The sequence below is a fragment of the Podarcis erhardii genome (assembly GCF_964252035.2).
Source record: "Podarcis erhardii genome assembly, chromosome: 9".
Taxonomy (NCBI): domain Eukaryota; kingdom Metazoa; phylum Chordata; class Lepidosauria; order Squamata; family Lacertidae; genus Podarcis; species Podarcis erhardii.
In genome coordinates this window covers 51,796,595-51,820,486 of record NC_138512.1, presented here as the reverse complement: position 1 = coordinate 51,820,486, position 23,892 = coordinate 51,796,595, and the positions used below count along the sequence as shown (strand labels likewise).

Below are 23,892 nucleotides of genomic sequence, written 5' to 3'. Positions count from 1 at the left end.
AGTACAAGGGAAGCCCCACATAAAATATGTTGCAGTAATCCTATTTTGTCAACAATGCCTGGACCAATGTGGTCAAGCTCTCCTGGTCCAGGCAGTTGTATAACTTGTATAAGTCAGAGCTGGTAAAGGGCACTTCTAGCCACTGATGCTACTTGGCCCTCCAGTGACAGAGCTGGATCCAGAAGCACACCCAACCTTCATACCTGCTCCTTCAGAAGGAGTGCAATCCTGTCGGGCGCAGGCAATTGACTGATTTCTTGGGCACAGAGACCACTCATCCACAGTGCCCCCATCTTGCCAGGATTCAAATTCAGCTTATCATGTTTCCTCGCTAGCACTTCAAGGATACAAGGGCCTAACCTAATGAGATCCTAGCAGAACAAGGATTTGAACTTAGTCTTCCAAAATATATTCATGGGTTGACTGTCACTTATAGCTCTTTAGATGCAGGTGATTAGCGGAGAAATCCTATGTGATATTTATATAGTAAATTGCTTCAGGATACCTTGTGGGACTCGGGTGGTACTGTGGGTTAAACCACAGAGCCTAGGACTTGCCAGTCAGAAGGTTGGAAGTTCAAATCCCCGCAACGGGGTGAGCTCCCATTGCTCGGTCCCTGCTCCTGCCAACCTAGCAGTTCGAAAGCACATCAAAGTGCAAGTAGATAAATAGGTCCAGCGGGAAGGTAAACAGCATTTCCGTGCACTGCTCTGGTTCGCCAGAAGCGGCTTAGTCATGCTGGCCACATGACCTGGAAGCTGTATGCCAATAAAACGAGATGAGCGCCGCAACCCCAGAGTCGTCCGCGACTGGACCTAATGGTCAGGGGTCCCTTTACTCTGTTGTATGCAAATAGAGCTTAGGCAAGCATATATAAGATGCAGCCTTAGTTGCGCAAATCATACAGAATAGCCAGAAAATGTTATTCTGCTTAATTCCCTTGAAACTATCTGGGATCAGAAACAAGAGATCAAAAAAACAACTTTGGTGCTTGTTGCAAAATATTTCATGAGGCACTGCATTTTTCACAAGTCACTCCATTTAGTTAGTGTGTGTGTATTTGTGTGTGTTCAGGGTGTGGGTTTCAAATTATTCCTCATTTCATCACCAACATTACTCCAGAATGATTTCATCCCAGATGGTGACCTCATATAAAATCTGTGTCAATTAACGGAAGCCAGAATGGAACGGAAGCCAGAATTGGGTTGAATGGAAAGCGAGAAAATAAGGAGGAAATGCACATGTTTTGGCAATGATACATTTGTTTTTATTCATACCTGAGAATTTAGGGTGTCCAACTGAAACTGTATTCTCTCATTAATTCTCAGCAGTGCTTCTTTTTCTTCATTAATTCTCTCTCTATCAGATCTTTCCTTTTTAAAGTCTTCTTCATATATCTGAACCTACAAATGAGGATAATGTAATATATATTCAGTAGAGGTAATGCCCCAAATCTTATTTTTATAAAAGGTACAAAATAGGCAAGTCTATCCATTTACATGAAAAATGCTTTAAAAGGAAATGTCATGGTGGGTTCTGACATTTTAGTAATTTAAAAAAGTTATTTGTTCTCACAAACCTTCCCCTCTAATTTATTTATTGAATTTATATACCGCCCTATACCCAGAGATCTCACAGAATTTTACATGATTTTTATATTCGGTGTGGATATAAGAATTAATATTCAAAGAATCCATAATCACATAATTAATAACAATTAACAATCACAGAAAGATTATAGGGATTTCTGGCTTCAATTTGGTATTTTCCTATAAATTCCCTCTACTTACACAGGCTTTTAGTTCCATCCATCAAACAAAATCAAATGGTAATATACAGAGCAATCATGTACTTTAACTCAGAAGTAAGCCTCAGTGTGTTCAATGGAGCTTACTCCCAGGTAAACATGCATACAACTACAGGCTAATTCTTAGCTCTGGAGAGAGAGAAAAAGCTACTTTCCAGGACAAAGGATTTTGGCAACTTCAAGCAGGCATGATTAGAAAATGTTTAGCAATTCAAACAACTATATTCCATTGATAAGTAATTAGTGTAAAATTTCAACTCATCTGGTACAATTTGAATTCCATTTATGTCAACAGTAAATCACCCTTTAATTTTAGTATTTCAAGACTACACTCACTGTCTCATATATCAAGAGTCAGAAAGGCTTTGATTTTTTTAAAAAAGGAGAAACACAACACATCTTTAAATAACTCTGGATGGAACAAGAACAACAGCACATTGGAGAATGAGATTATATTAAAAAACTATCCATGCCCAACTGTGGCAAATATTTTACAAAATGTATGCTTATAAGAGAGACAACCGTGGCTTGACACAATTGCTGGCAATTTATCAGATTACACACTCACTTTCTATATATACACTGTGTTAAGCTACACCAGCTTAGGTGGCAATCTCTGAGACAGTCCAAGGCAGAGGTGGGCAAAAGATAGGTTGGAACTAGATTGTTTTATCTTTGGGTCATTTGCAGTAGATTGACAAGGGTTTCCAACACCTAATTATTTAACAAGAAATTTACTTTTCCCACTCAAATAAGGCTGCTGAAATGAAGAAAGCTAGCCAGATGTGGATTTGTTTGTTAAATGAGTGTGGGTTCAGCTCATTTCTGGTACTGAAAACAACGTCCTATGCTTAGACTTCACTAGGAGTCACCCTGTTCTTTTATTCTGTCTGTTGCATCTTTCTGACATAGCTATTGCTGAAGTTCCAGTAAAAACAGAAAGCAGATTCAACAAGTCTGAAGACAGCCATGCCTGGCCCAGCACCCTCCCTACTCCTCCCTCAAAAAACTTTCTTAGAGCAGCTGCTCTGTTTGTGCCAAGAACTGGTGGCAGAGAAGAATACACGGGGGGGGGGGGGAGTAGGCTGTATGCCGAGACCCTTCAAACCCCTGGACCCAGCAAGTGTTAAAATGTAAGCCAAGGCTACTTTCCTGGTGAGGTGATCGCCTGGGAGATGGGCCATTAAGGGGAACAAAGGAAGTGGATCTGTGTGAGATGGTAAATGGATAGTTAGAAGGACAGAGTTGAGAGCAGAGTTTGGAGAGGTGTGAACTAGAAGCAAAGCAACAAACTAGGAAGAGAGAGAGAGAGAGAGAGAGAGAGAGAGAGAGAGAGAGAGAGAGAGAGCGAGAGAGCGCGCGCGCAATGTTTCATTTCTGTTTGAATCCAAGGTTACAGCTATGGGAGAAACGGGTGCTAATGCTATGAATCTCTCCATCATAAACTCAGGTTGTATATGTGTAAATGAATCATATATCCTAAAGATACATTCTCCACCTTGCCTCATTCTGAAGGAAACACAAACCCTGGAAAAGCGCCCGGATCGCCTGGAATCTTACACTGCTCAGAGATAGGAATGGTGCTCAGAGACAGGTCTACTGCTTGCTTCCCTTCAGACTGTGGCTGAAAATGGGCTTCCTCACCCCTCCAAACTTGTGTTTCTTGTAAAGTGTTCCATTATGCAATGAAGGGTACTGTCTCCTTGTAGTTGGAAGCAGAGGTTTTCAACTTTTTTTGAGGTTTTCAACTTGACCAACTACATTTTTTCTGTGAGAGGGCATCAGAGGAGGGAGGGAAAGAAAGAAAGAGGGACAGAGGCCAGTATTGCCCTGACCATCATTCAAGGCACCCCAGGGTACACTGGTTGAAAACCACTGGTTTAAAGGATTACAGGGGACTTGCCATTTCCGGCATTATTGGCAGGGCTGGGTGGGTGTTAGTGTTGGTTGACACAATTCCTCCTGTTATTTATTTAATGAAAGTTATATGCCACTTGATTGTAATAAAACTTCCAAACAGTTCACCAGAAATATTTAATACAATAGTTAAAACCAAGTAATTAAAAAAAATTAATAATAATAATAATAATTAAAATCATCAGTAAACCAAAAAGAGATTAAAAGATGACGATGTCTATGCATCTGGATAGGCTTGCATCAGTCATGATCTTTCCCCCCATGAGTATGTACTTGTAAGGAGCAAATCACTGACAGCTAGTGCATGAGTAAGTCAGGAAGACTTCAATTAAAAATCATTATGAAGAACCACTTACTGGAAATGCTGATAAGTGATAATGCACCAGTGTCTGTAGTCACTGGAATATCAACCCCATGAGTCATGCAGTCTATCCTGCACATTCCCAGGGAATTCTACTTGATGTGCTCAGAATCCCAGAGTTTAGAAATACTACTTTCAGAACCTTATAGCCAAAGTTAGTCAGTACAACCACAAAACAGAGACAGTGCATCCCTTACAGAGCTACCATTCCCAGCACCCTTAACAAAATACAATTCCCAGGATTCTTTGAGAGGGGAAATTTCTGCTGTGAATTGCTTTAAAAGTATAGTATTGATGTCGCATAGGACTCCTTGGCGCTGCTGATTCATGGTTCTTCCACATTAATTCTGGAAGCAGAATTAGAACTGTAGTTCCACACAAGATGGAATACTCCTGTATTCAGCAATCCTGCAATGTCTCTCCCCACAGCAGATGGAAAAGTATTCAGGCACTACTGATGTGTTAATGCAGCCTTAAAGGGAGATCAAAAACACGTTTATCCAGAAGCATTTGCTTTAACCATACCTACTCCCTAGAATAGCGTTCCTGCTCAGAAATAGAGATGCAATTGCAGTATCTGCTTTGTTTTAAAATCACCACCAACCTGGTATTTAAAAAGAGGTGAGGGTAACAGGGAAGACATTGTATAAATCACATTGGCAATAACTTCTCAAATTATTTGTAATAATTGGACAAAGAAATGACTACAGTGTGGAAGCAATTCAGGGCTGGCGAAGCCATAAAGCAAGTAGATAATCTGCTCTAGATGTTTAGTTGATACTGATCAGCCAGTGGGCATACGCTATCTGCTTTTTCACACAGCTGGCTTCCATCCTGGTTCTCTTTGGGAAAGAGTAGAGTCCTTTGTGTTTGGCTAAGCTTCCTCTATTTTTGAGTCTTGGGGAATGGTTGTGACCTCTCCTACCCTTTCCATACAAACAGACACAATAAGGTAGGAGGAGGGGAGCTGGGGCTAGAAAACTGTCCATGGGCCCTGCTGTTGGTTCCCCTTATTATATCATCCCCACAACCCTTATTATAATTACTGCAAGCTTAAGACATGAAGGAGGCTTAGAAAACTAAAGGAGGTAGTGCAAAATGTTCTTATAACATGGAATTGGAACCTTCTGTCCTCCAATATGCAGTGTGAACTCCACAGCGTCTCAACGGATGCATAAAATGAAATGATACAAAAAAGAAAAAAAGACTCTAGATTTAAGTGCCCTCTGAAGTATAGGGGGAAGAGGGGGAGGGAATGATATCCTCTGTTTTATTGTGTGTACAATCCATTATTGAACAATCAAATTCAAGGCTTTACCCTTCCACATGTGGCATGCATTACATGAGAGTAAAATCTGGCTCAGCCCTTCAAACGTGACAGAAACAAGTATTTTAGTCCATGGGCCTTCCCATCCTACACATTTGTATTTCAGCAACTGACTCTAACAGTGTCCAGAATGACAGACTTAAAACCTAAGGTTAACTGGAAAGTAACATAATTTTAAACGGATGGGTTCCTGTCTAAAAGGAAACTGGGGGAGAGGGAGAGAGGGGGAGAGGGGGAGAGGGAGAGAGAGAGAGAGAGAGAGAGAGAGAGAGAGAGAGAGAGAGAGAGAGAGAAGTGTAGCAGCACATCTTTTCCTGAGGTTCTGCAACACTGATTAAATCAATCTTCCGTTCCACAGATAATGGAGTTTATTTGAGCCACTTGGGGACACTTTATATGCTTTTAATTTATCTGTCCACTTAGAATATTGAACTAAAGAAAAGTCTTGCACTAAGAAGAACATGATTCATGAGCAACGTATAGTCTCACAAAAATGGGGAAAGGGCACGTGGCTTCTTGATTATCCACTCCCATCGGTGGCATTTGATAGGTGAGTTGAGCAGGAGTATTGCAACTAAAATAGCAGTATGAAAACAAAACGTAAATATAGATCAACCAGTTGGGGAGGATGTGTGAGCTGATCTAGCTGTTTATTATTGAAGTTTTCTAGTATAAATGGTAGTGCTACATCTGAAAACCAGACGTTATACTGAAAATGCCAACCTTCATTTATAATGGTTCTGAGCTCATCGTGGAATTCATGCACAGAATAAAATGTTCGTGTTAAAACCTAGGAGTTCTACCTTTAGAATTAAATGAATTACAATGCTGCTGCAATCCATTCATACCTGTTGCCTGAGAACTTCCATTTGCATTTTCATCTCTTCATGGCTGCAGTTCATATCCTGGGCATTTACAGGAGTCACATGCAAGGGGGCACTTTGATTTTTCAGGGCATCCTGAAGCGCCTGTAGCCAAAAAGGAAGAAAAGGGGGGGGGAGTACTTTACACATGGAGCTCACTACATAAAAATCATTGCTTTTTAAGCAGTACAATCTTCATTTGCCTTTCTAACTAACATATTTATAATCCCTAGTAAAGGTTGGGGAATCTGCGTCACAAGAGGAGTTCTCAAACTGGGGGGCAGCCCCCCATTCCTTGGAGGTGCAAAGACACCTGAAGAGAAAATGATATTACGGTCTTGAATAAATGGGCAGCTTCCACCATCCCCAACACACACAGCAAAGATATGTGTGCATCTGTGGGTTCAGTCCCCGCCCCCAGTCCCATTATCCCAACCTAAAGGTGGTAGAATATTTAAGCACATTTATGCCACTTTAATAACTATGGCTTCCCCCAAAGAATTCTGTGGTGTGTAGTTTACTCCTCAGAGAGCTATATTTTCCAGGATTCTTTGGAGGGGAAATCATGTATGCTAGTTTTTTGAGGGAGTCAAATACCTCATTTTCTAGCTTTTTAAAAAACTTAGTGTTAGATTAGTATTATTACCACAGTCCAAAGACTCTCACAAGGCTGCATTCAACTGCATATTAGAATTTCAGCATGTTCGCCTGCAGAGCCCTTTATTGTGGTTGGGCTAGTCATGGCAGTGGAGCCCACACAACAAGGGAGTCCTATGGTACAGTCCTATGCATGTTTACCTACGTGCAAGTCCCACTATGTTCAATGGGACTTTCCTCCCAGTAACTGTGTTTGGGATTGCATCCTCCATTGAGAAGGGCAAATTCAAAAAGGTTGAGAAACACTTTTGTGAGAATTTCCCCTACTAAGCACACCCTTCTGTGCAATTTTGGCTAAAGATTAGGCTTTAAATATGAACTGAATTGAATTTCTCCACATCCCTACTTAGGATTGCTCTGTATTTAGAGAAGCTTTTATTTGATTTTGAAACTGGTCATAGCAGAATGCCCTGAACCAAGAAAAACCAGCAATGTGAAGTACATACATCTGCCCCTGATATGCTGACTTTAACTGATAAATAGAACACTGTGTAATTCTTTATAGCAACTATAAAAGAAAATAACTCTCACATACATATGGCCAGCATATTATATCATTAAAATCACATTAGGCAACAGTACTATTTAGGCTGCAATCCCAACCCCACTGAGTGGACATGGTTAGGATTCTGCTCTAAGTTATCAGAAAACCAAACTCCTAGTCCTAGCTGGGCAGATGAAGCTCATCAACCTGGAAAGGTAGCCCATCTAGGAGAAGGAAAACTGATCTGAAACCTCTGCTAACTTGCAGGTTATCTTCAGAAGAAGAAAAGACTGAGGAGTAAACCCTACACAAACCTGGAGTGGGTGGTGCTTGTACGCCTCCTCCCAACAATTCCTGCAGCTAAGCTGGTGCCAAACATATTGCTCTGTTTTCCTTTTGACCACATCAGTGAGGCCAAGAGCAGGGTCTTGTCATCTGGGCAGCCCAGGGCCTCCATACACACTGCCCAGGCTTTTGTGCCCTGGAGAGGTTGCTCCAGTGCTGCTAACACAGCAGTTTAACTTCACCCCTGGATATATACTCCATTGCCTCTTGAGACAGACAGATGCCGACGCAATGCAGTCCTAACTATCTAATTCCTCAAAATTAGAAGTAACTTAGAAACTGATAGCTTTAAATTAGGCATATTATTGTAACTAATCACAAATGAGAGGAGGAATGGAACTAAGGCAAAACAAAAAAACCCTTATATTCTAACAAACTCAAAGTGCATTTACATTTAAGAGTTCCTCTAATTGGTTCCAAATCGTAACCTGACTTCAATATGTTTTGTTAACCATGCAATAAATGTGCACGAGATCTCATTTGGCTTTTCTTGTTACCATGTGGCTTACACCTGTGGAGATGACAATACATTTGCGTGCTGTATTCAAGGCTCTCTTATCCAAAGATGACCTTATGTCATTTTTTCTTCTTGATGAGGGTTGTTTCCCCCACTTTCAGATCTCTCTTTTGCCATATGTTAAGCCTCCTTGCCAAGGGACGTGGGTGGAGCTGTGGTCTAAACCACTGAGCCTAGGGCTTGCCGATCAGAAGGTCGTCAGTTCGAATCCCCACGATGGGGTGAGCTCCCGCTGCTTGGTCCCTGCTCCTGTCAACCTAGCAGTTCAAAAGCAAGTCAAAGTGCAAGTAGATAAATAGGTACCGCTCCAGCAGGAAGGTAAACGGTGTTTCTGTGCGCTGCTCTGGTTCGCCAGAAGCAGCTTAGTCATGCTGGCCTCATGACCCAGATGCTGTCTGCGGACAAAACGCCAGCTCCCTCTGTCAGTAAGGCAAGATGAGCACCGCAACCCCAAAGTCGTCCGTAACTGGATCTAACAGTCAGGGGTCCCTTTACCATTTTAAGTCTCCTTGCCACTTGAAACATGTCATTCTTTCAGCACAATCCTGGACATCTATTTGGGAATCAGTGGACCAGGTAAGTGTGCACAGGATTGCACAGCAGGAAGCACATATAAACTTACCAGGAAGTACATATAAACAGACATGTAATGGATTGTGCTGTAAATGTATCAGTTGCCCTATGGATTCTTGTAGACATGTTTATATATCCAAATAAACATAATTTTATTCTAACACTGAGTATGTTCCTATAGCACTTCTTTAGTCAGTCACTGTGATGTAGTGGTTAGGGTACTGAACCAGGAAATTGGAGACCAGGGCTTGAATTTCCACCTAACAATGAAGCTCACTGGGTGACCTTGGGCTGATGTGCTCTAGGCCTTCTTGTGAATATTAAATGGGAAGGATGTATGCCACCTTGAGCTCCTTGGAGTAAAGACAGGATATAAAAATTAATTAATTAATTAATGTTCCTGCCCTATCCAAGTACAGTGGTACCTCGGGTTACATACGCTTCAGGTTACATACGCTTCAGGTTACAGACTCTGCTAACCCAGAAATAGTGCTTCAGGTTAAGAACTTTGCTTCAGGATGAGAACAGAAATCCTGCTCCGGCGGCGTGGCGGCAGCAGGAGGCCCCATTAGCTAAAGTGGTGCTTCAGGTTAAGAACAGTTTCAGGTTAAGAACAGACCTCTGGAATGAATTAAGTACTTAACCCGAGGTACCACGGTACCGTAAGCTGCAGCAATGACAATGAGGGTACGGTATCTCCACCATACTGCTCCACCACACTGGTAGTTCCCAATTACTTCTCAATTCATGATATCATGAGAGTTTTGCATTCAAGTTAAAAGCTTGAAGTAACATCTGGGTGGTGAGGAGGCATTTAAGCTGTAAATGCTGAGGTGTTTTCTATAACTTTCCACTAGTGTGCAATGAAAAATACTGTTGGCAGTTTTGCCACCCTCAGATTCTCACAGTTTATGTCATGACTCAAAAATATTGGGTTGTAAATAACAACAACATGCTTCCTGAAAGTCATTATTTATTTGCATGCTAGCCTATGCTAGCATTTCATTTTGTTTCTCCACCTCTAATTAATTGCAAGATTCAAGTGGACCAGAACTAACATTTTTATTTTAATGACAGTGTATTTTTCATGCTTGAAGTTTTGTGTTTTGTCACTTAGCTTAAAGCTAGATAGAAGTATTTTTCAGAGAAATGTGTTTCCTCAGGAAGTGTTCGTGGTTTACCAGGAGATAGGGTTAAAAGGAAATACCCTCATTGCTTTATGTAGCCTCTCTTGGTGGAAATATGCTTTATGCCTCTCCAGCAATGGCCTTCTGTTCTTCCTTTGCAACATTTTAGAAGCTGGCTATACACCTGGAGTATCCAGCCAGGGCTGGTTTGTGCGCAAAAGCTCGGTGTGGATCTGCATGTACAAACAGCTGCTACTTGTATGATTTTCCTTTCCCTGCTCCAAGAACTGGGGTGTGATGCATAGCTCCCTGTTGAATACTTTAATTCTGCCTATCATAGTTTCAAGATGGGGGGAGATGGATTTATTATTCCTGCTTTCCCTTCCCCAAACAACTTATTCTTGCTGTTCCGAGTATCTAAGTAGGTTATGTGCACCTACTTCCAGCTGCTTAAGATGCGGAGATTTGGATCCGGGCCATATTCTCCAAATAATCAAGAGAGACATACATCATCCCATTTCTCTTGTACATGAGAGACAAAGAGAGGTAGAGACACAGGCAGGGGGAGACCATCATTTTGGCACACAGTCTCTTGAGTACAAGGCAAAAAAGTGCAGCTAAACTATAACATACATGGGGGGCTTGCAACAAAATGTTGCAGCACTGAGTGTTCCTGTTCAATATTCCAGTCCATATTATTTATTCCCTCACCATGCCCTAGTTTTCTGTTTGTTTTCACCCTTTCAGCAGTCATCCCACACTCCTCTTCCCTTTGGGCTTAAAAAAATTATCTGTATACTTCAAGTATACAGATAATCTGCCTCTTGTGTGAGCGCACCACCATTTGATTGCATAAGGATGGCAGTTCAGAGAACTGAGATGACAGTTAGTAGATATGATATGATATAAAATACAAATCAGAATTTGTGGCATTCAGAAAGTAAACATAAAAAGTAGGAGCTGAGGGGATTTAGTTGCACTTTACCAAACAGCTACAATAGGCAGCAATGTCTGGAAGGCCACAGATTCCCTACTTCTACTCTAAGATATTTACAGCATTTGTTGCACCCTGCAAAATCAGTTAGAACATAAAAAGATCAGCTGGATCCGCCTCTCTCAGGGGCTGAGAACACCTTGCAGCTCAGGGACCACATTCTGTTCCAGTGACTGCATGCCAGCGGTGGTCAGGGCCAGAGCCAGAAGTGGATGGGCATGACTCCTACTTTCATTCAGTAGGCAACATTCCAGCCACACAGAAGCCACAGGTTTCTACAAACACAAACACACCTTACATCTCTCCATCTCTCATCAAGATGAGTACAATTCAAGGAAACAATCCAGCGAGGAATAAGGACGCGAGGAGAGTGTGGAGCATAGCCAGAGAGAAGTGTGGCTTGGGGAGAGGAGACATGATCTGGACAGTGTCCCAAGAGCCAGATATAGAGGGCTGGGGAGTTGCATTTTGGAGGTTCCCCATCTCCTCCAAACTTAAGTCCAGCATTCTGTCTCACAGAAGCTAACCAGATGTCCATGGGAACCCACAAGCAAATGCATTAGCACAACAGCTCTCTCCTGGTTGTGTTCCCCAGCATTCACATCAATGCAAATGGTGTTTCCTCAGAGTAAACATGCAGTAATGTAGGTTGTTGTTATAATAGTCTTCACGTCACCTAGAGTGAAGGGGGGACAAACTACAAGCTTGGTTCAAACATGTTTCCCCCTACCAAAAAAAACCCCTTATTCCTAACCTGGTTTCTCCTTAAAAATCTCATACACAAATGCACAGCTGCTATTTGCCACTGAAGGTGCTACTTACTACAAACAGCAGCTGAGGGAGCAAATAGCATTAGGGATCATTTTCAGTGGGGTACTGGTCTAGCCCCCAATCTGGACCAGCAGCATAATAAGGATCGGGGCCCTGCATGGCTGTGTTTCTTTTAAAATAAAGACAGCCACCTTAAGCATGCTCTTTGAAAATAATGTTTTCGTGTAATTTTATTACCTTGTGTTCTCAGAAGCTATTAGTGCAGCAGGTGACAAAAAGAATGCTCACCAACTTTACAATCAGTAGCTGCCAAATGGATAAACTTCTTTACCTGAGCAGGTAAAGATTTCAAAGCAAAGAGATCAATATTCTGAAACAAGAATATCCTTACCTTGTTAAGCCGACTTATTTCACGTTCATAATGAATCTTCTTCGTATTTGCTAAGGAGGTTTCTTCTTTCAGAAGTCTATTCTCTTCCTTTAGGATTTTTTTGTCTCTCTGGAATGTGAAAACACATAGATTGTTGATAAAGTGCAGATGGTTGCATTTTTTCTTGGTCTGACAGATGTGCTGTATTTTTTTATTATTATTCCAAGGAAGCGTGCCAAACTTCTCGGGAAGAAAACAGCAGCAGAACTGATGGATAGCTCATCCCAGATACACTAAAGTCTGATGAAATTCTATTGACTACCTTTTGGGCTCTCATGTGGCACATATAGGTCATAAAACTGCATGAGGTAGCTGAAGAAATATAGAGCTTACCCCTTCACATCTATAAATACCACCCTGAAGGCCTTGTTGTTGGACGATGTGTCTGTCAAGGAGGCAGCAGAGGTCATGGTTAGAGCACTAGAGTAGCCCCACAATCCCCAGCCAAAGGAATGACATCTTAGAGGGGGGATTTAATTGTATTTTATCTTGAATTTTTTCCACCCTACAGTTTCAAAGCAGACAGCACTTACTGGTGGGGGGGAACAAAGCAGGATGAGATCCCCCCAGATTTATTTGAAATATTTCTGGCCACCCTTCATCATATGATTCCAGGGTAGGTTACAACATAATTAAAACAAGAACAATTCCAGACACAAAGTCCAGACAGTTAAGAGGAAGTAAAAACACAGCATGAAAAGCTATGGGTGAATCTCACAAGTGGCTATTCCCCAATTGTCTGCCCTTTCATGACACCAAAAATCAGCTGCTTGAGGTGGACCCCTCATTTTGCCTAATGGTAAAACTGGCTGTGCTTCAACGACAGCTTAGCCTAAGACTTTATCCAACTTGAAATGTAAACGGAATACTTCAGTTGTCTCAAAAGGCAACTGACTTCCCAGGTCAAGACCTATAAATAAATGAAACTAAGAGTCTTAGTCACTCCAGTGATACCTGCCTAACATCAAATGTGCCTGATTCTGTAAGAAAAAGGGTAGTTTCACTCTGTCTGAAAGACCAATCATCTGATATAAAATAGATTAATATTTTGTTTTTGAAAACCAGAAAAGAGGAAGATACATTTAGATGAAGTTAGATCAAAGGTCCGTATAATTAAAGCTATGGTTTTCCCAGTAGTGATGTATGGAAGTGAGAGCTGGACCATAAAGAAGGCTGATCGCCAAAGAATTGATGCTTTTGAATTATGGTGCTGGAGGAGACTCTTGAGAGTCCCATGGACTGCAAGAAGATCAAACCTATCCATTCTTAAGGAAATCAGCCCTGAGTGCTCACTGGAAGGACAGATCCTGAAGCTGAGACTCCAATACTTTGGCCACCTCATGAGAAGAGAAGACTCCCTGGAAAAGACCCTGATGTTGGGAAAGATGGAGGGCACAAGGAGAAGGGGACTGCAGAGGACAAAATGTTTGGATAGTGTCTTCGAAGCTACCAGCATGAGTTTGACCAAACTGCGGGAGGCAGTGGAAGACAGAAGTGCCTGGCATCCTCTGGTCCATGGGGTCACGAAGAGACGGACACGACTAAACAACAAGATCATTTGTCTATATAGCCCAGTATTGCCAACTCTGGTCGACAGTGGCTTTTTGGGGTCTCAGGCAAGGGTCCTTTCCCATCATGTGCAATTTGATTTATTTTCTTACATTTATTTTCTGTTTTTCTTTCATCATGCAACCCAAGCTAACATACATGTGGTTCCCATGTCACCTGTCCAAGACACTGACTAGACCCAGATCTGCTTAGCTTCAACAAGGAGATGGTTTCATGTGCCTTCAGACCACACTTGAAATAATAGAGACTAAATCTGGAACCTTCCATATACAAAGTGTGTACTCCATCAATGGACCATGATCCGTCCTAAGGCCACTGATAAATGGCTTCTCCATTGCAAATGCTTTTTCTACCTCTACTTAGTCAAAATTTTAGCATGCAGATTAGATTTTCTTATATTCTAAAATTTTAATTCACATATTCCTGAATTTATGGCCCTTGGGGAGTTATGGAGAACCCTGCTGGATCAGACCAAAGGTCCATCTAGTGCAGCATTCTGTTTGCACATGCTTATGGGAAGCACATAAGCAGGGCATGAGCACAATAGCTCTCTGATATTGACCTACAAAAGCCTCCATCTGTTTGGTTCTATGCTACTTAGAAAACATTGGGGGGGGGATCAGTGAGATTGCCTATCCAGCAAAAATTCCCAGGATGTACAGAACAACTTAACATCTCCCTACTACTCCAGGATGAAAACCCAGATGTCACATACTCAGTTGCTAGATTTTGCACTCCATGATGGATATTCACCGAAGAATGGTTTGTGTTACAAACCAGACCTAAACTGAAGGCCCATATTGCAAGACCTGTACCCCTTTAAGTTTTACTTCTTATAGTTGTTTTAACTGTGTGTCTATTAGTCCTTATGCTCTTACAGTTGTTTTGACTGCGTGTTTTTTTATTTGTTTTTTTCTTAGCTCTTATCTATTATCAGTTTTTATTCATCCATTATCAGTGTTTAATCTCGCATTTTATTCACATGTTTTATCCTATGCTTGTTTCTTTGTCCTTATTTGCTCTTACAATTGTCGGTTTAATTCCTAACCGCTACTTTATTATATGTTTTTCCTATGCTGATCTGTGACTGTAATAAAGTTCATTATTCTTCTTCTTCAGTGACATTGCAAAGCTCCTGTTATTAAAGAGTTGGTTGAAACTGTACCCAAGTGGTAGCTCAACGTATATAAATGCATTGCTCTTGGCATTTTTCTGTCTTGAGAGACAATGGAGTGCTTCTCCAGGGATGAAGTCTGGAGAATCACAGCACCTGCTGTGGCTGCAGAGACTTGTAACTGCTTTCTCCTGAATTGTTTTTGCTGCATTGGCAGCACCAAAGTGATCTCTCTGGGGTGCAAGCCTGGGCAGTGTGTATGGAGGTCTGCCTCTCGGCCTCGCTGATAAGGTCCAAAGGAAAACAGGGCAATCTATTTGTCACCAGCTTGGCTGCAGGAATTGCCAAAAGAAGGCATACAAAATACCATCCAACTGCCTTAGGGACTCCACTCCAGACTTGGGTAGGGTTTACTCCTTAGCATTTTCTTCTCCCGAAGAAAGGCAGTGGGTATGGATTTTTCCTCAGGGTTTACCCCCGAAACCTTTCTCATTAATGAGTATAGCTGCATATATATAAATGCACACATAGCATCTATAGAAGCATTTGTTCTCTTTTTCTTTGTCTAAGAGTAACACAAACTGTCAGCTAGATAACTTTTCTACTACTTTTCTACTTTTTCAGTCATTTTTGAACTGCAAACACAACTTTAACTAGAATACTAAAATCTCCACCCCCACCCTGGTGAGAGTAAAACAACAGTTTCCTACCATTTCCTGTAGGAGGCTGTTTGTAGTCAGGGCTTCCAGCCTTCTACACTCCTGCTGCATTTGGTGCCTTTCTTTTTCCAGTTCCTTGACACTCTTCTGCATTGCTTCCAGTTGTGCTTTCACATCTGTGACCTGCAATGTGAGACAAGGATAATTGAGGTAAGATAGATCCCTTTCTTTCACTAGGATGCAGTGGCTGGGCAACACAGTGATCAACGTGGGAATGCAGGGACCATCACGTGCTGTAAAATACATTTCAGGACAAATCTGTATGACTAAGCTTATGAGATTTAGAAGTCAAAAGCTGATGAGCCTCTGAAGCTTGTGATGAGCTGTCCCCTGGGGAATGATAAACCTATATAGAAAAGGGGGGAAAGTTAGTTGTGCTGCATGAGGGGAAATCCCTGATCTAAATCTTAAATCTTACTTCAGGTAACTAAAAAAAGAAAAAGACAAGTCACTGATTCTAATCTTCAGCCACTGGCCCACATTCCTATTGGTTATATAAAGTTAATATTAGCCAACCTTACAGGACTTTTGTACAGATTATTGAAATGCTGTGTGCAAAGTACTTTTAAAACTTGCTAGATCACAGCTTACTAGTATTATTTTTATGTTCTAAAACACTAACCTTTTCAGACCCAGAACTCAGCTTCACTCAACTTAAGCAAAGGACTAGAGCAAAGACCAGATAACCTCCTGAGCTCACAACCCCATTCATAAGCAGCAAACATTTTGGGGATGGAAATTTGGGTGGATGGGACAGCTCAGCATTAACAGCAGTATCATGGTCTTCTCTTTCTCATTACCTTTGGCAACAGCTGCAAGACTAGCACTTTCCTTCCATAGGTCCCATTGCCATTTTCTTTTCTCCAAACTACCTGAACCTAGCATCATTTGGAGTGGCCATTTTACTGTAGTAGCCACCATCTTTTACCCCACAGTGCTGCAGGGCAATGCCAAATCCATCTGGAGACCCTCTTGGGTGTTCAGATCAGCAGATGCTCAGGGTGGTGGAGGCTCTGTGGCAGTCCCTAAATTGTAAAACTCACACCTCACCAAAAACGCATCCGACATCTTCACCATACAGTTTTCATTATATGCTGAAGGTGCACATACAAAGGGAGTGGGGGAGGAAGACCACTACAATTAATGGTAAACAGTGCCATCTCTGAATTTCACTCCCTAACCCAGGCATAGCCCTCCAGATGTTTGGGACTACAATTCCCATCATCCCTAGCTAACAGGACCAGTGGCCAGGGCCGGATTTTGCCTATGCCTGCCCTAACCTGTGGTATAGTGGTTAAGAGCGGTAGACTTGTGGTAGACTTCCGCGTTGGCGCCTCCGGTAATGGCTGAATTCCTCTGATCGGGAGGAATTTGCCTCGTGGAAATCTGGGTCTGGCTGCCACGGCGAAGGCGGAGACCCACTAAAAATCACAAGCAGGTGAAGCCTGTGAACGTGGCATTTGGCTGGCACCTTTTGCGCCTCCCCCACTCACGGGGAAACCCGGTTTCGGGGTTCCAGAGCGACGTGGGGTGAGTGGTGTGGTGCTTCAAATTGACTGCTTCTTCCACGGAGCGAAGCCGCATAGCTGTTGCCAGAGAGCGCTGACTTTTTCCTGTGGACAATTTGATCTTAAAGCAACTACCCGTGAGTAGAGCGGAGAATTGGATTTTCAAACGTCTTAATTTGGCACCGAAACGGGGAGGTTCAAAACAGGAAGTCCACCTCCCCCTTTTGTAAATAGACTAAAGCAAATAGGCTGTAAGCTAAAGTCTTGGAAAGCCTACTGTAAAGGACTAAATTTCCATCGGTAGAAAACATTAAACCCCCCTTGGAAGCAGGAGAAGAGGGGTGAAGTTTTGGATTGTGTGTGCCTGCAGGAGAGAGCGAAGAAAGTTAAAACACCACCGCTCCGAACCTGGAAACGGGCTGCTAGTAAGACTGACGTTTTTGGATTGTCCATTGATAGTGAATGGAACGTTCGCTGACAGCTAGCTAAATAAGAGAGATACATTGTTTCCATCCTCTCCGTCTGCTCTTAAGAAGGAGTAAAAGTAACTGAAAATTGAAACTAACTTTATTGTTTGAACTGTGTTTAAAAGGACTAATACAAATAGAAACTGTTTCCCTCTAGAGGAAGCCTTTGAAACTGTTACAAGAGCTGAGCTGGGGGAATTTCCAGCTGTAAGATAAAAAGCTGTGAGATTTTGGGACTGACCTTGAATCGGTTAAGAATGTTGATAGAACAGGCCTTAGTGGCTGCATAGAGTAAGATAAATGACTCACTGGAACAGCTTCACAAGAAGCTGGATTTAAGTATAGAAAGTATAAATAATTTGGGACGAAAGGTGAACATCAATACAGAAACTATCCAGAAATTGACACAGGAATCTACTTTGACATGGCAAACTGCGGAGAAGGCTAGGGAGAAAGCTGTTGCCGTTAAACCTAAAGTAACACAATTGGAGAGGGAAAGAGTCCCAGCCTCACAGATGCAACTTGATGATTATAAGTTGATGCGTGTTATGATTGAATCTAAAGAAAAACAGATTTTGAGGATCAGAGCCCTGCCTGAACTGGAGAGGGAAGGTTTGATGGACTTCCCCATACAGGAATTTGCTGATTTTTGGAACCTGGACTTGGGTCAAGAAGAGACTAAAATTGTGAGGGCCTTCAGACTTGGAAGAGGAGGGAAAAAAGAGAAGAACAAAATAAGAGACTGTTGGAACTACCAGAAGAACTTAGAAGAACAACAGTCAAGAGAGGAAATTTTTAAAGACTTCCTGAAATACCTTTTGGATCTTAGGTTTAACTACGGAGATTTGGTTGCCCTGTCGAGAAGGAATAAAACCATCTTTAGGAGGGAGTTTCCCCAAGATCTACTCTTCAGCCTCAAAGGAAGGAAAATAAAAATAAGATCAGTAGAAGACAAAACAAAGTTTTTGTATAAGTATGAAGAAGACTTGCAGAAGGGACTTGGAAAAGAGTTAAGAGCATCGGACAGAAGATTATCAGGTTGATGGACTATATGGAATTGGCAGAAAGGACTGGCAGAATCCGAGACCAGGGAGAAGAGACGGTGGAAGAAGATTGGAAAAAGTTTAAAGACTATTTATAGAAATAATGTAAAATTAATGAGTGTTAGAAAAATGTTGGAATGAAGTTATACGGCTTTAGTAGAAATGTTATAAGGAATTAAGTATAAATAGATTATTAGAGTATTAAAGGGAAAATAAGGTTAAAATATGTTATATGTTATATGACAGAAAATAGAGGAAGATGGAAAGGATTTGCTGAAACAATTAATAGAAGTGGAATACAAAAAGGGAGGTGTGAGGAGGTCATTGAAACAAGTGAATGAAAGATAAGATATTGAAATGGTAAGATGTGTGTTTTAAATTGCTTTTGTTTGGTTTTGTTTAGTTTATTGTGTTAGTGTTGTATAATGTTTATACACTGTATTGTATTGTTTTCTTTTTTCTTCTTTTCTCTTTCCTTTTTTTTGTAGTGTTTAAAAGTAATAAATATTTTTTTAAAAAAAAAAAAAAGAGCGGTAGACTCGTAATTCGGTGAACCGGGTTCGCTTCCCCGCTCCTCCACATGCAGCTACTGGGTGACCTTGGGCTAGTCAGACTTCTCTGAAGTCTCTCAGCCTCATTCACCTCACAGAGTGTTTGTTGTGGGGGAGGAAGGGAAAGGAGAATGTTAGCTGCTTTGAGACGCCTTCGGGTAGTGATAAAGCAGGATATCAAATCCAATCTCTTCTGCTTCTTTGGTCATCAGAATTCACTATCCTCTCCAAAAGACTGCAGCAGTCATCACCTCAAACCTACATCAGATGCACTTGCTACGTTTTCAAAAGCAGTACTATATATGTTTTTATTCCTTGCCCACCCTTTCTGCTACTCTACCTTCCCCTTCTTAAAAATTAGACTAGACAAAACAAATTAAAAGTATAGAAAGGTAGCCTCCACTTCTGTCACACTTAAATAGAAATTTACCTTTTTTCCATACTGTTGTTTCATTCGCCTGAACTGTTGATCCCATTGTTTGTTCACTGCCAGCAGCTGAAATTATTAACTAATTGTGTTAGGTACATTATTTATTCTCACATTACAAGTGTGAAACCTGCAGTGGTCTTATATTTTAACCTTGGAACTGGCATATTATTTTAGAGATTTCATTTGCCTTATTTCCTGATTCTCAGAACAGGAATAGTGATAAAACATAAATATTTTAAATTTTAATTTAACCAAGTAAAATAATGCTCAATCAGCCATCAAATTCTTGCCTGAGGAAAAACATTTCAGAAGAAACAGAGGACAGGACTTTGGTAGATTCTTAAATGTGGGAAGTTTCAAAGCTGCTGTGAGCTGTGACCTACAGGGCCTTCCCCAACACTGGTATTTCCTGGGATATGCAAGAGTCATTGGAAGAATGTGGCTCCTAAAGCATGGAAGCCTCAGGTCATTTGAGGTTTTATTGATTATATCTGCTTCCAACCTCTTAACTGCACTACTTACAGCTGTTTTGTATTACTATCAAAACACTTACAATAAGATTTTGTCCCGTTTGCCTTGTATGATATATAAAGCATAGGAATGAATGCTAGGGCAAGACGAATAGGGAGTGGCAGTTGAGTCAGGCTTAATGCTGTGGAAATGCAAATGTTAAACACAAGACTTCCTGCAGGGATTTCTAAGATGAGCAGACTTCCCTCACAGCTCTGAAAGTTTATTTAGTTCACAGTTTCGTGAAACGTGCTTCTTTCCCATCCTTTATATATACCATCATGTCAGCATTCCAGACAGGACAGCCCCTTACAACACACTACCAAGAAAATGGGCAAAAGAGGTCACAGATTTGCATAACATTTGCATATACTAATTTATATGTATACATGAAAATTTAGAGGGAAAATATCAATAGAAATACATTACAATACATCATAGTGGGGAGACCTAGTGAACTGTGTGCCTGCTCATTCTGCCTTTTAGGTGATGTCAATAGGCAACTTCAAGGCGCAATTTCCTTCTTAAGTCTCTATGTTTAAACCAGACTTGGACCACACAATACTTCAAATAGATGGCTACTTCAAATAGACAACTGTGCAGGTGGATATATGCCTCCTTGATTCCAAAATCTTTTTTTGTCAACATGTGAGGCCAAACCTATTGGTCATAATGTGTAAGGAAAGTCCAGCTGAGCTCAAAGCTGCTTCAAAGACCAGGTTTTATTATGGCATCTATATCTGATACATTTTACATGTACATATAAACATGAACCATAATTATGCACACAATTTTCAACCACATGCATGATGCAATTCATGCATAGGAGAACCAAGATTAGCCACTGCTTCCTCCAGAAAGATTACAGTGGTACCTTGTGTTAAGTACTTAATTCGTTCCGGAGGTCTGTTCTTTTTTTTTTTTATATAAATATTTATTAAAGTTTTTAAATATAAATGCACAAATAATAAACAGTCTTACTTCTATCACAAACATAATTTCATCACTTCTTTGGACTTCCTCACGTCTCCCGCTCCCATTTACATCGTTAAAAGTTTTTTCCAAACAAATTATCAACTTGTTTACAATCTCATGTCCACTCATTCAAATATAATCTAGCACTACTTCCAAAAAATTTTATATTTTCTTTAGTCTCACTTATCATCAAATTTCAAATCTAATTTAGTGGTGGCCAGTTTTTTATAATCTAGCATCCTTCTTAGCATTCAACCAAATTACAATGTTTTTGTAGATACTTCTTGAATTTCTCCCAGTCTTCCTCCATCTTCTCTTCTCCCAGGTTACGGATTCTGCCTGTCATCTCGGCCAGTTGCATATAGTCCATCAGTTGCATCTGCCACTCTTCCAGTGTGGGTAGATCTTGAGTTTTCCAGTTTTTTGCGATGAGTATCCTTGCTGCCGTTGTTGCATACATAAAGAATGTTCGGTCCTTCTTTAACACCTTCTGGCCGACAATACCCAGAAGGAAGGCCTCTGGTTTCTTAGTGAAGGTATACTTAAATACCTTTTTCAGCTCATTATATATCATTTCCCAGAAGACCTTCACCTTAGGGCATGTCCACCAGAGGTGAAAGAATGTTCCTTCGTTTTCTTTACATTTCCAACATTTATTATCAGACGAATGGTATATTTTGGCAAGTTTAACTGGGGTCATGTACCATCTATATATCATTTTCATTACATTTTCCTTCAGAGCATTACATGCGGTGAAGTTCAGCCCAGTGGTCCACAACCTTTCCCAGTCCTCAAACATAATGTTATGCCCAATGTCCTGTGCCCATTTTATCATAACCGATTTGACCATTTCGTCTTGTGTATTCCATTTTAACAGCAAGTTATACATTCTAGATAATACCTTAGTCTTTGGTTCTAACAATTCAGTTTCTAACTTCGATTTCTCCACCTGGAACCCTAACTTTTTATCATTTTTAAAAACTTCTTTAATCTGAGCATAATGTAACCAGTCTCGCACCTTATCCTTCATTTTCTCTAAACTCTGCAATTTCCAATTGTCTCCATCTTTTTCTAATATTTCCCAATATTTTGGCCATTTAGCCTCCATATTGGGTCTTTTTAGGGCCTTAGCCTCCAGAGGTGAGAGCCACCTTGGAGTTTTATTTTCCAGTAAGTCTTTGTATTTTGTCCAGACATTAAACACTGCTTTCCTGACAATATGGTTCTTAAAGGCCTTATTGATCTTAACTTTGTCATACCATAGGTATGCATGCCAACCAAAAGCATTGTTAAAACCTTCCAAGTCCAACACGTCAGTGTCTTCGAGAAGTAGCCAGTCTTTTAGCCAGCAAAAAGCTGCGGCTTCATAATACAACTTTAAGTCTGGCAGGGCAAAGCCCCCTCTTTCTTTCGCATCTGTTAATATCTTAAACTTAATTCTGGGCTTTTTGCCCTGCCAGACAAATCTGGATATATCTTTCTGCCACTTCCGGAAGCACTCCGTTTTGTCCACAATCTGTAATGTTTGAAACAAAAACAACATTTTTGGCAATACATTCATCTTGATAGCAGCAATTCGGCCTAACAAAGAAAGCTTCAATTTTGTCCAACTATCCAAGTCTCTCTTAATTTCCGACCAACATTTTTCATAATTATCCTTAAATAGACTCAGGTTTTTTGCTGTTATGTTTACCCCTAGGTATTTTACTTTTTTAACCATAGTTAGTTCTGTTTCTCTCTGAAACCTTTCCGACTCTGTATCTGTCAAATTTTTCCCCAACACTTTAGTTTTCTGTTTATTTAATTTAAATCCTGCCACCCGACCAAAATCCTGTATCAGTTGTAATACTCTTTTCGTACTAGATTCTGGCTCCTGCAGAGTCAAAACTAAGTCATCTGCAAAAGCTTTCAATTTGTATTGTTTCGCTCCGACCTGAATCCCTTCCACCAACCGGTCCCCTCTGATCAAGTTCAAGAGCACCTCCAGAACCGAAATAAATAACAAAGGGGAAATCGGGCAGCCTTGTCGTGTTCCTTTTTCAATTTTGAACTCTTCTGTGACCACATTGTTAACTATTAGTTTAGCCTTTTGTTCTGAATATATTGCGTCAATCCCATTCTCAAACCCCCGTCCCACTCCCATTTCATTCAAATTTCCCTTCATAAATTTCCAAGAAATATTGTCAAAGGCCTTCTCCGCGTCTATGAAAATTAACACTGCTTTTGTATTTATATCTGTTTGCAAAAGTTCCAAAACGTCAATAATGTTCCTAGTATTTGCAAACATATGCCTGCCTGGGAGAAAGCCTGCCTGGTCTTTATGAATTACTTCATTAAGAACTCTTTTAAATCTACTTGCCAAAATGTCTGCAAATATTTTGTAATCCACATTCAGAAGGGAGATGGGACGGTAGTTTTTAAGTTGTGTCTTTTCAGCTTCAGATTTTGGTATCAATGTGATAAAAGCTTCCTTCCACGATTCCGGCGCCTTCTTCCCTTCCATAATTTCATTACAGACCTCCATCAATGGTTGGATCAGATAGTCTTTTAGTGTCTTATAATACTTGGAGGTCAGACCGTCTGGCCCTGGAGATTTGCCCAATTGCATGTTCTGGATAGCTTGTTCAATCTCTTGCTGTGTTATTTTGTTGTTCAGGATTAATCTGTTTTTTTGTGACAACTTTGTTAGTCCATTTCTTTCCAAAAATTGTTTAATCTCAACCTCATCTTGCGGCCCTTGAGTGTATAATTTTTTAAAGTATCTCTGGAAGCACTTTCTAATTTCCATGGGGTTCTGGATATTTCTTCCTTCAATTTCTAGGTTTGTAACTGT

The 23,892-nt window shown here is 40.8% G+C and overlaps 1 protein-coding gene across 1 annotated transcript in view; it reads right to left on the bottom strand.

Annotated features, from left to right (window-relative positions):
* Positions 1-23,892, bottom strand: part of TNIP3 (TNFAIP3 interacting protein 3) — a 65,770-nt gene that overhangs the window by 19,398 nt on the left and 22,480 nt on the right. The window contains exons 5-9 of the mRNA XM_081877080.1: positions 19,575-19,640; positions 15,567-15,698; positions 12,135-12,242; positions 6,261-6,380; positions 1,278-1,403 (exon numbers count right to left, since the gene is read on the bottom strand). Of these exons, the coding sequence (XP_081733206.1) occupies positions 1,278-1,403; positions 6,261-6,380; positions 12,135-12,242; positions 15,567-15,698; positions 19,575-19,640 (552 nt within the window). The remainder of the gene's footprint in view (positions 1-1,277; positions 1,404-6,260; positions 6,381-12,134; positions 12,243-15,566; positions 15,699-19,574; positions 19,641-23,892) is intronic.